The 15,141-nt window shown below is 37.4% G+C and overlaps 2 protein-coding genes across 4 annotated transcripts in view; one reads left to right on the top strand and one right to left on the bottom strand.

Moving 5' to 3' along the window:
* The first annotated feature begins 1,658 nt into the window (after positions 1-1,658).
* On the top strand, positions 1,659-5,663 carry LOC145222292 (uncharacterized). The gene is made up of 9 exons (XM_080088391.1): positions 1,659-1,883; positions 2,032-2,139; positions 3,282-3,378; positions 3,473-3,571; positions 3,837-3,898; positions 3,961-4,052; positions 4,192-4,371; positions 4,757-4,856; positions 5,137-5,663. The coding sequence occupies exons 1-9, from the start codon at positions 1,828-1,830 to the stop codon at positions 5,225-5,227; spliced, it is 885 nt and encodes a 294-aa protein (XP_079944517.1). The 5' UTR covers positions 1,659-1,827; the 3' UTR covers positions 5,228-5,663.
* Positions 5,664-6,285: 622 nt separating this feature from the next.
* LOC145222290 (uncharacterized) overlaps positions 6,286-15,141 on the bottom strand; it is a 68,970-nt gene continuing 60,114 nt past the window's right edge. For all 3 annotated transcript variants that reach the window (XM_080088387.1, XM_080088388.1, XM_080088389.1), the window contains 23 exons: positions 14,799-14,960; positions 14,464-14,619; positions 14,128-14,283; positions 13,661-13,816; positions 13,406-13,561; positions 13,048-13,200; positions 12,659-12,970; positions 12,377-12,532; positions 11,876-12,031; positions 11,529-11,684; positions 11,184-11,339; positions 10,751-10,906; positions 10,353-10,508; positions 10,055-10,210; positions 9,611-9,776; positions 9,149-9,337; positions 8,908-9,044; positions 8,568-8,784; positions 8,086-8,294; positions 7,686-7,844; positions 7,289-7,370; positions 7,082-7,216; positions 6,286-6,745 (listed from right to left, as the gene is read on the bottom strand). In XM_080088387.1, coding sequence (XP_079944513.1) covers positions 6,513-6,745; positions 7,082-7,216; positions 7,289-7,370; positions 7,686-7,844; positions 8,086-8,294; positions 8,568-8,784; positions 8,908-9,044; positions 9,149-9,337; positions 9,611-9,776; positions 10,055-10,210; positions 10,353-10,508; positions 10,751-10,906; positions 11,184-11,339; positions 11,529-11,684; positions 11,876-12,031; positions 12,377-12,532; positions 12,659-12,970; positions 13,048-13,200; positions 13,406-13,561; positions 13,661-13,816; positions 14,128-14,283; positions 14,464-14,619; positions 14,799-14,960 — 3,870 coding nt within the window. In that variant the 3' untranslated portion in view covers positions 6,286-6,512. The remainder of the gene's footprint in view (positions 6,746-7,081; positions 7,217-7,288; positions 7,371-7,685; positions 7,845-8,085; positions 8,295-8,567; positions 8,785-8,907; positions 9,045-9,148; positions 9,338-9,610; positions 9,777-10,054; positions 10,211-10,352; positions 10,509-10,750; positions 10,907-11,183; positions 11,340-11,528; positions 11,685-11,875; positions 12,032-12,376; positions 12,533-12,658; positions 12,971-13,047; positions 13,201-13,405; positions 13,562-13,660; positions 13,817-14,127; positions 14,284-14,463; positions 14,620-14,798; positions 14,961-15,141) is intronic.

Here is a 15,141-nt window from a genome sequence, read left to right as displayed (position 1 = left end):
GATTTCAGCTGCCAGCAGAGCTGCTTTTCGTATTTCGAGTAATGTGGTGATTGAACGAAGTGTACGATTAGAGGTGGAATAAACTTTATGCCCAACATTTTAACAAGACAAAATAAATCGGCCTTTAATTTTGTGGGTCGCAGCGAGTAACCACTGTCTGTTACTAACATCACAGCTCATTGGAGTTTCGATTCAGACCATGGGACTGTTTTGTGTGGGTCTCGACACTCGACAACAATCTTTGCTGCTGTTTAAATCTATCTGTATCTATTCTGTACTTATTTGAAGTTTAGCATGATATTTAAACTAGGTAAATGGGGGGATATTTGACTCTTTTTTTGTCTGAAGGACAAGTTTGAAATTCTTTAATTAGGAAAAACATGTCTACCAAAAAAGGTACAGTAGGCCTAGGTGGCTGCGCCTGTGCATCATCATATTTATTTGTTTTGTTTACAGTGCACAGAAATAATCATGCAACACATGCTGATAGGGATAAGCAATAAGATCAGAAAACTTCTGCCCTTAAACATTTAAATGTTTTTTACGTTTAAATTCAAAATGTTTCGAGTGCATAATAATTGGATTGTACAACATGAATGCATACTTTAAGCTAGAGGTGGCAACCTTTTTGCACGTGCGGGCCAAAAAATAGTGATATTACGGAGGCGAGCCGCAACGATGGTAATTCAATAACACAAGCGCTTATGCGAACTCAACTTTAACTCGTATTTGTTCGATGTGAATTGTGAACATATATACAATATCAAGTAAAATATACATTACTTGCTTGCTCAAACTTCAACCTTAAACAGGTTTGTTTAGAATACTAACAAATCATGCTCACATTTGATGAACTTTAACACACCTCTATGACACAGTTCCAAGCCCACTTACACACAACAATAGTGCGTTTGTACGTAAAGATGCCTATTCTTAATGATAAACTGATAACAATCAAACCATTTAATTACACAACCGCGGGCCGTAGGTTGCCCACCCTTGCTTTAAGCGAATGGCGAACGAAAAGCAGTAACATTGCTTCCAACTTAAAAGTCTAACTTAAAGCAGCCATGTAAGTACCGTATTTACTCGATCATAAGCCGCGGCTTATATTGTTGTGTTTTTACCTGTGGTTTGTGCAGCTTACAGTCGGGGGCGGCTTACAATCGAGGGCGGCTTACAATCGAGGTCGGCTTACAATCGAGGGCGGCTTACATTTTAATTTTATACCGATGTTATTTCTACACTCCAACTTTTTAATTTATTTGGGGTTCAAAATTTGATTATACGTCGATAAACGTTCTGTTGAGCACAGTTATCAACGTAACTAACAGATGTGGGCAAATAATTATACTATGTAACAACTAAAAGATGTATTATGATTATGAAACAATCGTATCTAAAAATCCAGCGTTTTTTAACTCCTCAACATGCGGCTTACAATCGAGGGCGGCTTATAAACGAAGGCGGAATTGCGTTTACAGTCGGTATCATAAATGTTGACAAAATGTTGCAATGACGTTGAGAGTTTTTTTAAAGCATTTTTTTATTTCTATGGACCAACATTCATAAACGTATCGTTCTGTTGACTATTATGACGTCATTTATGTAGGCTGACGTGCAGCATCATTGTTAATAGCTGCTGGTCACGAGAGCAGCAATTGGAAGTTATCTTATCCAGTTCTTCATTGCGTAAACAAGTGTTTGTGTACTAGAATTTTAAGTATTTAACTTTGTTTAAACATGTGAACTTAATGGTTTTGTCGATTTCTGTTTGTGTGTGACGACTGACGATTCGTCATTGACAAAACAAGTGCAAATATAATTATGGAGCAATGTTTTGGATGTCTTGGCATTATATTCGGCAATCGAAGAAGACAAAGGTATGTTATGTGGTGTTAAAGCTCATCCGAACACTTGTTAATGCTATACAGTTACTGTCTTAAAGTATACACTAATTAAAACAACAATTTTAGTGGAATTCAGTGTTTTTTACATGTTTATACAATACAACGTAGTGATGCGTTGCAGGTTGCGACATCTGGTCAAATACAAAGATGACGTTTCACGAAATATTGGAGTTGAATTTGAAAACCTAATGTTGGATGAACATAAGCCAAATTATGGATCTGATTTGCCGTAGGTGTATTCAGTTTAATAAACAAACATATTTGTAATCAACCATTAAACCAAATTGCCAAAGCAGACGTATTTTATTCAAAAGCATTGACATGACAAATAAGCTGCAGACAGTGCACACGGGCTCCTATTTTAGAGTAGCCCGTGCACATTGTTTTATCCTATAAGGTCTATCAGTGCAGTTAGTGACAAAAGATTGGGCGTTTTAGCTAATGTAGCCACCAATTTAACACATTTCTTTGTTTATTTGTTTGTTTCCAAACTTTTCCAATTCTAAAACATTAAGCCTGTTCACATGAGCAGGTAAATTTCAAAATTTACCCTCAAATTGACTCCGGTTTCTGACGTCACATTCAGGGTAAATTTTTACTCCAAAATGCCCTCTGCTCACATGACGAAAAATTTACCCTGATTTTAATGTAATAAAACATATTCTCAGGAATCAAATTAGCGTCGGTTAGGTGTAACGGCTTACTGGACAGCGTTCTTCTTTTATGACACCTTTTTAAACATGTATTAAATTTTCAGCCTATTGTCCATTGTCTGAGCATTTAAACTTTTATAAAACAAAACAACACAACCTTGTTAAGTCATATAATGCAAAGTCAATTGTGTTTATTAGCAGTAAACAAATTTTTAATGATCGTTGCTGTTTGCATGTTGTCAAAGTTTCTACCAACATATTTTTAAAACACATTGCGTCTGTGAAGCCACAGATGTTGTGAGAAGAGCATCCGGTAAAATTTACCCAGTGTGTTTTTGAAATTTACCCACCAAATTTACTCGGGTAAATTTTTCATAATTTACCCAGTAATTCACTCCATTTGCCTTATTTCTTTTTCTCTTTTCCGACAAAACAGGGTAAATTTTCATAATTTACCTGGGTAAATTTGTGCATGTGAACAGACTTATTGTGGTCAATTGCAATTCATCTGCCCTTTGTCTGGGTATAAGTGATATTCAGTGATACAACAGTGCAGATATATGTAGTTTGCTTCCAATGTGCTTATGATATGATATTAGATAGCAAAAATGCCAATAAGTTAAAGTTGATGAATTCTTTTACCTTTGTACAGAATATGTTTACATTTTTAATAATTTTGTTTTGTCAGTTCACACAGTAAATCATGCTATTTGTTTAGTGTTATCACTCAAGAAGAGCGGGAATATATTGCCAAACGTGATTACAATAAAATCATTGAAGAACAGAAAAAGGTTGATGAACAGATTAATAAACAGGTTAGTAGCATAAATTTACTACGGATATTTATACCTATCAATTAATTATCCTAACATTGTAACAAGCATTTTTTAAATCCTAGTTTGTTTTCAGCTATTTGAAGAAGAAGAACAAATCAGGGTTGAAGAAGAATCCTTTTTGGAAGCCCAGCGTGAAGCTGAAAGAGCGACTTCAATGACACTCTCCCTAAAAGTAAGTATCTTCTTGAATACATTTTTAAGTTTAGTGTACTGGGTGAAGCCTTTCGTTAGTTTACACTGCATTTGATTGATCAGTACTTGATTTTTGAGCATTTTTAGATAAGCTGCATAAATATGGCGAAAATAGTAAAGTAATAGTTTTTTGAAATAAAATTAAAACAACTCTGATGTCACAACTATCAAACAATATATACTGCAGATTTTGTACCCTACTGAAGGTTTTTATTTCTAAAGATTTTTTTGTATGTTTTTTGCAGGAAAAAGCAGCAGGTTTATCAACGCCAGGTGGAGACTCAACTAGTCGACACAGTTTGACCCTGTATGTTGTATTATTTACTTGTTTGAACAAAACACTGTTCAATTAGTTTTGTAAATTTTTAGTGAAGAGGTGGAAGATGATTTTGAAGACTTTCTTGAAGAAGTTCGATCACGTTCCATAGCTTTCCGCAACCAAGTTGCAAGCAGAAGCAAAGGTAAGTTTATGAATTTGTCAACAAACTATATTACGATTTTTGTTGCGCTTTTTGCAAGTGCAATATTTACCTACATGCAAAGTGGCAAAAAGGTACTTGTTTGAGACAAACTTGACTTTGTTGTGTACCTTACATATAGAAACAGCAGCCAATACATCTTCTACATCTGATCACTGTAACACAACACTTGATTCGTTATCATTTGATCGAGGTGGTGATGGAATGTCGAGTGAGGAAGATTTTGTAACATCTGAATTTTCACATTCAAAACCTAAAGCCAAATCTAGAGAAGAACCTGAATGGGATTCCTACACATCAGGTTAGCTATGTTTGGATCAAACAAGTGTAATCAAATGTTTTCACTGGCATAGACATAGAATGTAACTGTGTTGCAAACAAGTATCATGTGTGTTAACAATTCAACTTTAAGCCTTTGTTATTAGTTTCATTCACTAATGTGTCAAAACAAATGAAATTGTGATGAACTTTGTTCGATAACATTTTTATGTGCCTATTCTGTCACTTCTTAACCTTTCTGTAATCTTGGGATAATTTGAATCGAGACTACAGAGTAAATATTTAGGACATGTTTAATGGTATCTCCTAAGTATGGTTATATCATTAAAATACCAATTTTTCATGTGATTTGTAAAATACAAGCATAATGATCATCACAGAAACACTGCTATGTATTTTTTGTAAAGGAGTAAGCAAAAGTGGGAAACAAGCACACGAAAAGCCTCTTGAGAAAAGGTTGGATCCCGTTGGAATAGGTTCACCGGAAAATTCAGATACGAAAAAGTGGTAAGTTTGTATGTGTTTAATTCTTTTGCATGGAAACAGATTTTGTTTCCCAATGCCAGGAAGCAGTAATTTTTCTTCTGTGCTTAAAAAAATAGCCAACCCATTGAAACATGATTTATTGTTTTTTGAAAATATCAGTAAATTTGATGAATCATTGTATCTGTTATTGTAGCATATATAATTTTACATACTCAGGTTTTTCATTGTAACTTTTTCTGTATATATATCTGAAAGAAAACAATAACTGTGTGTCATAATTATCAGTCATAATTGTTTTTAGTCGGAGCAATGATGAAGATCCACGAACGCAGGCAGAGAGAATGTTCAGTATTACTGATGATGAAGATATGGGTGATTTTGTCCATGCATGATTTATCATGTTTTCACTTTTAAAATGTGCCTTTGTTTCCCAAACTGACTACAGTGGAGTGGTACAAATTTCTGGATTTAGCTGTCTAAAATATTTTAGTTGTGAGCACTTTTTGTTGTTTTGATATTAAACATATTTGGTTTACATTTGTAAAATATTGTGTTTTTTGCTTTGAGAATTGTTTAGTTTAAGTTTACCACAACTGTAGATTACATCATAAAAACATAAATAACCAATGTGTAAATCTCAATCTATGTACTTGGTAAAACAGTGCAGTTTTTGTACTTTTTTACTCAGTGTGCGATATGCATTTATCTGCTGTGCCTAGTTCCCTTACGCAAAGCTTTTTGTTTAAAATATCTGTTTCGTTATTTTGTGCAATAACGCCTTATGTTTTTTCTAGCTTTCATGGCGAAAAATACATTCATCCAAGACAATACAGTTTTTTTTAATTAACTTTTTAGTTAATATGGAAGGTTGGTATCTGCATTAAGTAATTTCAAATTATGACTGCGAAGATATAAAAGACCCACAATCAAGGTGGCTAGTGGTTACCGCTATAGGTTTAAATCATTTCAGCTATTTTGCGTTTCTTGGTGGCATTGCGTTAACCCAATGGCAGCAGATAAGTTAAATTAAGAGTCACAACTCTATAGTTCGAAACAAACAAATAAAAAATGATTCAAGGGACGCAATAATATAGGCAGCTTGACAAGAAACGACAACCACTGCCTTGCGCTGTGACTATTTGATGAACTTACTGCAGCGCATTCATCCACCGCCATTCACCATAACGTTTCAACGTTGTGCAGCTATAAAGTGATTGGTTTAGTGCTATGTATATGTTTTCTTTCACCAACCGAATAAACTCAACATCACCCAATGCAGCTCAACCTTTGGGGCTAATTTTGTCCCAGCATCACTATTCGCGGGTTTGAAACAACTTGCAATTATAAATGGTAAAAAAAAATCTTGTATGTCAAGAGATGGTCGAGTATGTATTCTGGGCGGAAAAACACGTACTGCTCTATCCTTGAAATCAAGCAGCACACTGCAACGTTGGGTTGCAAATATTTTATTTGGCAACGGTGGGTGAGCGGGACTGTGAAGATATGTACACACGATGTAGAAGACTGGACGCTACCAAGCTAAACTACGACAAATTCACCGCAAGTTTTCCCACCTATACTCTTGGCACCCGTAGCGAAACTAATATGACGTAAAGGCATGCTCATAAGTTAGTGCACAATTGCGTTAAAATAATACAAAGAATAATAATCGACGAATTAGCCCGAGCCACGGCCAGCAAAGCACACAGCGCGACTGATGTTCTCGATAAGACTTGCTAGAGCTGCGAAGTCTTGAACACTGTAGACGTTCTGCGCATCAGTGCCCTCTGGCGGCGGTCCGGCAATTTCTCTCAGTTCGCTGTCAATCGCTCCCTGGATACCAATAGCAATGACTTCTGCGGACAAACGTAATGCGCTGGCTGGTCCGGCAACTTGATCTTGTGCTTTGCCTGTGAAAGGAAAAAAATGTTAAAATGTGTCAAGAAACCCGCGTGCTACTGATTTACTAGTTTCGGACTGTCATCATTTGTGCTTCGTAGGCTTATAGTGCACAGCTATTTACGGCTAATGTGTATATTTTTTACTATTATGCTTCTGTTCTTCGAGCGAAATAAAATCAACTAAACCCCGATCGAGCATTGGTAGGCAGATTTGGCCAAACTAGGATATTACCAGACAAAAATGAAGTTAGCGCAGCAAAAAAAATACTTAATTTCAGCCAACCAAATTCATAACCCAAATTAAACTGTACCATTAATTACTGTACTATACACAATAATTCTTACCGTCAGTAATCACAATAGCAACAGCAGGTACTCCAGGTCGACGTCCGTTGAAAGCCCGGAAAGAATTAGTCGATGCATACGACAAAGCTTGTCCGGTTCTTGTGCCAGATCCCGAATAAACAATACCGTTTACGGCTGTGAAAAGGTTAGATCGAGGTTATTGTGAATCCCTTCTAGTTATTTTACGCACATATAAAATACACCTACCAGTAATAACACTTTCCGTGGTGGTGTGCGTGTTGAGTTCAAAAATGGGATCAACGTCTCTATTGTATCTTAAGAACCCGACCTGAAAGCAAGTAAAGGTAGATGTTACCAAAAGCCAGATGACATAAAAACATCACGGTTGTTTTAATTGTAACCTATGACTGGTATTTGAATCACCAACAAGATTTAAATAAAATGTTGACGTAAACCCACATACTGTCGTGAACTTGCGCTATCCAGTTAACGCATCCAAATAGTCATGATTTTAAAACTTGACTTTTACACAACATTTTCGTTAAACTTTTTTCTTTTGCTATCAGACCTCATATATTTCTATTATAAAGAGCAACATAATGCCACTAAACGTAATTCAACATATTTTTACAATATTTTTTACCTGTGTAGTCGAAGGTGAAACGGTAAAAACTTCGATAAGGTTGGTGATAAATTGTCTCATAAGTTCAAAGTTTGCTGCCCCAATACTAGAGGAGCTGTCCACAACGAACACAACATCCATCACCGGTTCGGACGGACAATCCGTAACGTTGACAATACCCTGGAAAATAGAAGTAAAAATGATTAATTGCGGCGTGCTTTTTAGTTGTCTCAAATTTGCAACATGTCATTTTAGTATTTTTTACGTAATTTGGTTAGTATATAACAACTGATCCCCAACCCCAAACTTTAACGGAGTTTGGAGCAGGTTCGTATTAAACATACGTAACTCCACCGTGTAATTAAAAAAAAAACACAACAAGAATACAGTTTTAACAAAGTTTTTTTTTTAAAACATGTACCTGACAGAGTTTAATCTGGTTTGTGATGCTGTTCACCACTTTGGTGAGAGAGTTGAAATCGTCCACAGTCGTGGCAAAGTCTGCGTCTGGATCGGAAGCAATCTCGTTGATTTGTGTAATGTCAACATTACCAATACCAACAGCCACCACCAGCGTGTTGTCAGCCTTCAGCAGTAGCGAAGGTACTTGGACGTCGTCAAACGAGATACCTAAAGTGTAAAGAACAAATTTTAATTAGAATAAGTATATTGGAGAACGAATTTGGCAAAAAAGGGAATTTGGTATTTATTTTCGTACATTGCACAAAATAGTAGTATATTATGAAAAAAATACTGTCACCCCCCAAAATTAGTCCAAAAGAGGGACATATTCATACGATTCCCAATTTGTTAGCCTGTTATCGTATCGGCAAATCGCGTACATACGAAATTGTCAACACTATTATTTTTATTCGAGCACATAAAGCTGTTTAGACGACTTACCATCAGTGATGACCACTACGATTTTCGGGACTCCACTTCTTCGACCGGTAGATTCGGTAAACATAAACTGTTGTGTGTAGTTTATAGCGTTTCCGGTTAAAGTTCCGAAACCATCGTATGGAATACGTTGGATGGCCTGCAACACTCCGGCCTTGTTGGTGAAAGCGTTGAGATCCCACAGACGGTCGATGAGATTATTGTAACGAATCGCTCCAAACTGCGCAAAAGTTGCAAATTAACTCTTACTGAACGCAATTTTTGTTTCGCCAAAAGTAATATGTTTGCCACAACTGTTTGTTGTAAATGTTGTTTTTTTATTTTAGGAAGTTGGGTGTCTTACCAATGCATCTTCTGGGCCGACGTTAAACCTCTCAACGAGGCTGGTCAAGAACTTTCGCACCACCTGGAAATTGACAGCTCTGATACTAGACGAGCTGTCCAGGACAAACACTACGTCCACCTGGTCACTGCATTTCTCTGCAAAGAAAAAATAATGTTTTAATCCTACAAAATCCTCCACTGAACCTTATCGCCACGGCAAAAATGAACAAAATTGAGATAACTTAAGATTTGAAACTTACTTGAGCAGGTTGGTGGTAAATTGCTCCACGCAGCTACACCTGCAACTGATTCACATACAAGGTTGGACATGCCGACAATCTGATATCCAGCTCTGCAGTTGAACGTGCAAACTGATCCGATTTCAACACCGTCACTGCACACAACGAAACCTGATTCCATTCCAACATCCTCGTAGTTGGGTGAACATACTGAAAATCACAACAATATTAAATGGGGATCACACGTTCAATGTTTGTTTAAAACAATACATCACATAAAGCACAAATTTGTCAAGGTGTTTTTGTCGATTAAGAGTGCAAATAGCCAAAATTTAACCAGGACAATAGATTATAACATAACGTTTCTGCCTAAAGCACACTGTTCAACGACACAAAAGTAAATGATTATAAAAAATAAGAAACGAAGACACATCAGTAAATAAAACAACGTAAAAAAAAGTTGTGGTGAAAGTAAATGCTTACCAGGACATGATTGCCCGCTACAAATCTGTGTTACTCGGGCGGAACCAGGACAACCAGCGTCGCCTGCATTTCCATTCAAACAAATTCGTTCACGACTTTGCTGTCCACCTCCACATGTTTTAGAACATTGTCCCCATTGTCCCCAAGATGACCATTGAGAGCAAGGCTGTTGGATAAACAATAATTCTGTTAGTTGATTGGCAATTTAAAATCTAAAGGTGTGTACAATGAGACATTTGTTCACTTGTGCTAGATGTGTGACAATGTAAATGTCCAAAGCGAAAGCAGTAGTATAAATTTTAAATTTGTGGGTTAACAATTAGATTTTGTGGTTGACACCTTTTAATTGTAATGTAGAGCTTTTTTAAAAAAACAGTTAGAAATAGATCTTGCTTATTTATATTTGGAAAACTTAAGTCGACAAAAATAAACATTTTTAGGTACCTGTTCATTGCAAGAAATCGAATCTGTAGGCAAATCGGTGCAACCTCTGTCACCAGGAACTCCATTGTCACAGAATCTTCTTCTTGTTTGAGTTCCTCCACCACATTCAGCATCACAACTTTCCCACTGACCCCAGCTCGTCCAGCTTGGGCAAGTCTGAAAAGTTTGTCGTTGTAGTTTAAGTTTTATTACACTTTTTGAAGGTAAATTAGACAAAAAAATCTTTATTTGAAATTTGAAATATTTAAAAGGCGACATACAAATGGGGACAAAATTACGATTTTACTTAAATTCTTACCTGAGTTTGACAATTTTCAACTTGTTCGTTGGCTCCCTCACACCCTAACACGAGATTTGATCCGACCTGACAATTTCGGGATCGTGAACGAGATCCACTACCGCAAGTTTTGCTACAATCTGTCCAGCTAGCCCACACTGACCACGATGGACAATCCTACAAACAAAAAGTCACGTCAAAATTTCAAATTTCAACAGTGATTTTAAAAGATTTTGACTCAATACCATTTTCTGCTGTTGGTTTGTAGATCCTTGCGTTAGAAAGTTCTTTTTGAAACCAAGTCATGCATTCGCACAAAAAGCATTTTTAGCAAGGTAAAAACATGGCGGTTATCACGTGTAAAATATTTGCTTTGTTTTTGATTTCATTTGAACAGAAAATGAACCAAGTTTACTTACGTTGGTTTGGCAATTGGCAAGTTCCTGCGTGAATCCAAGACATCCGATTTGACCAGCCTCTCCGAACAAGCAGGAACGAGTTCTAGAGTAAGTTCCACCTCCGCAAGTATGTGAACATTGACTCCATGACGACCATGTTACCCACGATGGACATTGCTGCAAACGAATAGTAGAATATTAAATGTATGCATTGCCTCCGTATTAATCTTTTGTTTTCGCAACAAAGTTTTTACAAATCAGTTTAGTAAAGCATTTGTTTTTCTGGAAGCTATTGCCCGAATTGTGAAGTCCAACCAAACTTTATTTTAGTCTATGTTTAAGTTTCACCAGCGTTTGTGTAGCAACAAGTCGTTAGAATATAAACAAACTCCAACAATTTATACTTAATACCTAATTCTTTTTAACGAATATTTATTACATTTTTTTAACTTACTTGTTCGTTGCAGCCTTGTCGTTCGCTGCTTGCACCTTCACATCCAATCTGACCAACCTCGCCGTTTTGACAAGTTCTACTTCGTCCGCGTCTTCCTCCACCACATGTGACGTCACATCCTCCCCATTCCGACCAGTTGTTCCACGTGGGACAAACCTAAATAGGCAAAGTGTACTTAATTACAAAACTAAACCAAAACAATTCCTTTTAACTCTGAGTAAACCGCATAACACAATTAACCTCAAAATCGGTTTTCGAACGCAATTTACTGAATTAAATCTTATAATACCAGTGTTGACTAAATATTTAAGATGTTTCAAAGAGACTTTTTTCTGCACCACATACCGATTCGGCACACGATTGTTCTTCTACCGGGAAACCTTCACAACCAGATCCATCAATTCCACCATTAGTACAATCACGTGATCGAGTGACTCTACCGAACCCACAAGTTATTGGACACGAACTCCATGATCCCCATGGACCCCAGAATGGACATTCCTGAAATATTTTTATTTGGTCAATGTGTGATTAGGTTAAAAACTCACTTAAAACTATGAATCAACCATTTTCTCAATGGTTAACGTATTAGCTTAGGCCAACCAGAAAAACACTGTTGTGTTTTTTTAAGCTACTAAAACCCCGTTAGCTAATAAAATGACTTCTAGTTGCAATACGCTTTGGTCTCTTACCCTTAGGCTACAATCAATTTCTTCCGAGCCAGGGCCATCGCATCCAATATCTCCGATCTCCCCATCAATACAAGAACGCGTTCGTTCAGTTCTACCACCCCCGCATGTGCGGCTGCACGGCGACCATGATCCCCATGGTTCGAAACGTGGACAATTCTGCGATTACAAAAAATATTTGAAAGTTACCAAAAAACAATTTAAAGTTGTAACAGTATTACAAATAGGTACGGCTTAAATCGTTTGGGTCATCGTACATAAAACTTTCAAATAAAAAGCAAAAAAAGGGATAAGCGTGTTCTGGTTTATAATCCTATCTTGGCCTCCAGAGCAAGATTCTTAAGCGGAATTGCTTTAGCCAACCCAAACTTGGTGGGTTAAAGTAAATTAATTTTATAGAGATTATTCACCAAACGAAACTACAAAGAGACACGACGACGGCGGGCTCTGGTGTTGTTCTTTCCACGAGAATTTAATTAAATTAGAAAAAAAAACAGTACTTACTCCGAGATTACAGACTCCGCTTTCCTCATCGCTCCCTTCGCAGCCATGCACTCCAGGTTCGCCATTCACACAAGTACGAGTGTGTTTGTGCAAAGCAACACCGCACGTTTTACTGCATGGTCCGAATTCACTCCATGCTGTCCAGTATGGGCATTCCTGTGACACATTTCAAAATTTAAAAGTTAAATATAGAATAAAATAGACAATGGTCCTATGATATGGAAAAGCCAAACTAAAAGTATCCTGTGTAGCCTAGAGTTTTATGTGGTTGTTTAAATTTACCTGAGATTGGCAGACAACTTGATCTTGTGTGCTTCCTTCACATCCATCTACGCCGGCTATACCACCAATGCAGGTACGGAGTCGTTTTCTGACGCCTCCACCGCATGAACGCGAGCAGCTGGTGTAATTGCCCCACGACGACCAGGTTGGGCAAGTCTGGCTGTTACAATCCACAAAGCGTTCAGCGTCTCCATCACATCCAATATCACCGACTTCACCATCAAAGCAACTTCTGCTTTCACGTCTTTGTCCGCCGCCACATGATTTACTGCATGAATCAGCTCGCGACCATGGAGACCAGTGAGGACACGACTAGTTGTAAAAGTTAGAATAGGAATTAATCAATGATATATTTTAAGAGGTAGTACAATCGCAAGCAGATTATTTACCAGGTAGTTACATCCTCTGGTCATTTCCGCTGGTCCCAAACATTCTTCGGCTTCATCACCACCCGAGCACTCACGTGATCTCTTTTGTGAACCACCCCCACATGTGAGTGTGCAAGACGACCATTCATCCCAGCTTGTCCAAGTGGCGCATTGCTGTTCGGGTAAAAATTGCAAAGTTAATCATTTTGCACTAACGTCAGACAATTCTAACACACTCAACATACAGCGGCTTTAACTCTTTACTTGGTACAACCATCTATACTCAAAAGGAGCATAAACAAGAAATGCAAGATTTTTGAAAAAGTGATTTTGAATAACAAGTTTACGGTTGAAAATCATGCCTCTTATTTCAACTTACTTCAGTTCCACAAGATTGTGAATCGAGCACGTATCCTTCACAACCGATCTGTCCTTGAACTCCGTTCTCGCATGATCGAGTTCTCTGGGTGGTTCCCCCTCCGCATGAGCGAGTACATTCTTCCCAAGATGACCAAGGTCCCCAGACCGGGCAAAGCTAAATCACAAGTTGTATGTAATGTATGTGGAAAACTTGTGCAATAGCCAACATCAAATGTTATATTTTGTAACATGTAATTGATTCGGTGTTATTTACCATTGATGCGCAGGTGACAGATTCATCTAGTAATCCCTCACAACCTTCATCACCAGCTTGTCCATTCACACAAAGTCTCTCCCTGCTCTTAAGACCACCACCGCATGTTCTCGTGCACTTGCCATATTCACTCCATTGTGACCAATACGCACACGGCTACACACAAAATATGCCAAAAATTTAACGAAAATACGAGCGTGGACGTGGTGTATGTAATACTGTACTACACAAAGAACATATATAACTTTAAAAATATGCCAAAAACTCACGTATATGCGTAAAAAGTGCAAAAATACTACGTAATGCCCCCAAAACGGAAATGTGTTGATAAATACGAATGATTAGAAATTTGTTTATTATGCGTTTTTACATGTTATTGACATTCAAATAGCGCTTACATTTTTACTTGGATGGCAAAAAAAATATTAACTTCAAAAGAAACAAAAGAAATCAAAATGGCACCATACCTTCACTTGACAAACATTTTCGACCACCGTGGGTCCGTCACATCCAAGATCACCAACTTGACCGTTAATACATTCTCTTTCATGAGAGTAAATGCCCTCACCACACGTTTTGCTACAATCGCTCCACGCACCCCACGCAGACCAAGTCGGGCAGTTCTACAAAAAAAATCATCAGATAAGTGGCTTTGTAAAAGTTAACATAGTATAAGGTCTGATAAGAGATACATATATATTCGTAAAGATCTGACGTGAAAAAAATACGCTAAATGGTTGTTGTTTAAAAGTAAACAAATGTTAGCACAAATTTACGGTTTTTAATTTACTTATATTTTGTACCTGAACGTTACAGTTTTCGTCAATTCGGATATCGCCGTCACAACCGACTTCACCAAACTTGCCACCCTGGCATCCGCGAGTTCTGTAGCGCGAGCCGGAACCACAGGTGAGTGAACATGCAGACCAACTTGACCATGGTGTCCAAGTAGGACAAACCTGAAAGTTAACGACAATTGAAAAAAGGTAGACAACAAAACTTTTCATTTACATAAAGCGATAAAGGGTTTCCATACAGCCCACAAAATTGGTTTCAAAAATCGGTTGCCTCGTGAATTAGCCGAAAAAACATATTCTTTAAAAAAACATCAAAGTTGTCTAAAAATATGTTTACTTACCATCGAGTTGCAAGCTTCTGTTTCTTGCTCTCCAGTATCACATCCGATATCACCAACATTTCCATTCAAACAAATACGAACATGAGTTCTGTCACCACCCGCACATGTCTTTGTGCACTGACTCCACGATCCCCATTCGGCCCAGGTCGGACAACGATCCAACTGTTAATCAAATAGTTGGGTTAAATTCAAAGGCAGTAACGCAGGCGCTTGTAAACAAGGATGTAAAAGCTTTAAAGTTGATATACAGCAAACCACTAAATAAAAATACAGTGTGTATAACAATGTACAAGACTTGTGTTGTATGATAAAGTATGCACGTGTAATTGATATAAAATGTACA

The sequence above is a fragment of the Phallusia mammillata genome, chromosome 4 (genome assembly GCF_965637545.1).
Source record: "Phallusia mammillata chromosome 4, kaPhaMamm4.hap1.1, whole genome shotgun sequence".
Lineage (NCBI taxonomy): Eukaryota > Metazoa > Chordata > Ascidiacea > Phlebobranchia > Ascidiidae > Phallusia > Phallusia mammillata.
The sequence above is the reverse complement of the archived record's forward strand: the minus strand, read 5'-3'. Positions and strand labels throughout refer to the sequence as shown.

Excerpts from the sequence above, each read along its gene's own strand:
- LOC145222292 (XM_080088391.1), top strand. The coding sequence starts at position 1,828 with ATGGAGCAATGTTTTGGATGTCTTGGCATTATATTCGGCAATCGAAGA. Across the intron at positions 1,884-2,031 it reads GGCAATCGAAGAAGACAAAG|GTTGCGACATCTGGTCAAAT; the intron begins GTATGTTATGTG and ends GATGCGTTGCAG. Across the intron at positions 4,372-4,756 it reads ATGGGATTCCTACACATCAG|GAGTAAGCAAAAGTGGGAAA; the intron begins GTTAGCTATGTT and ends TTTTTTGTAAAG.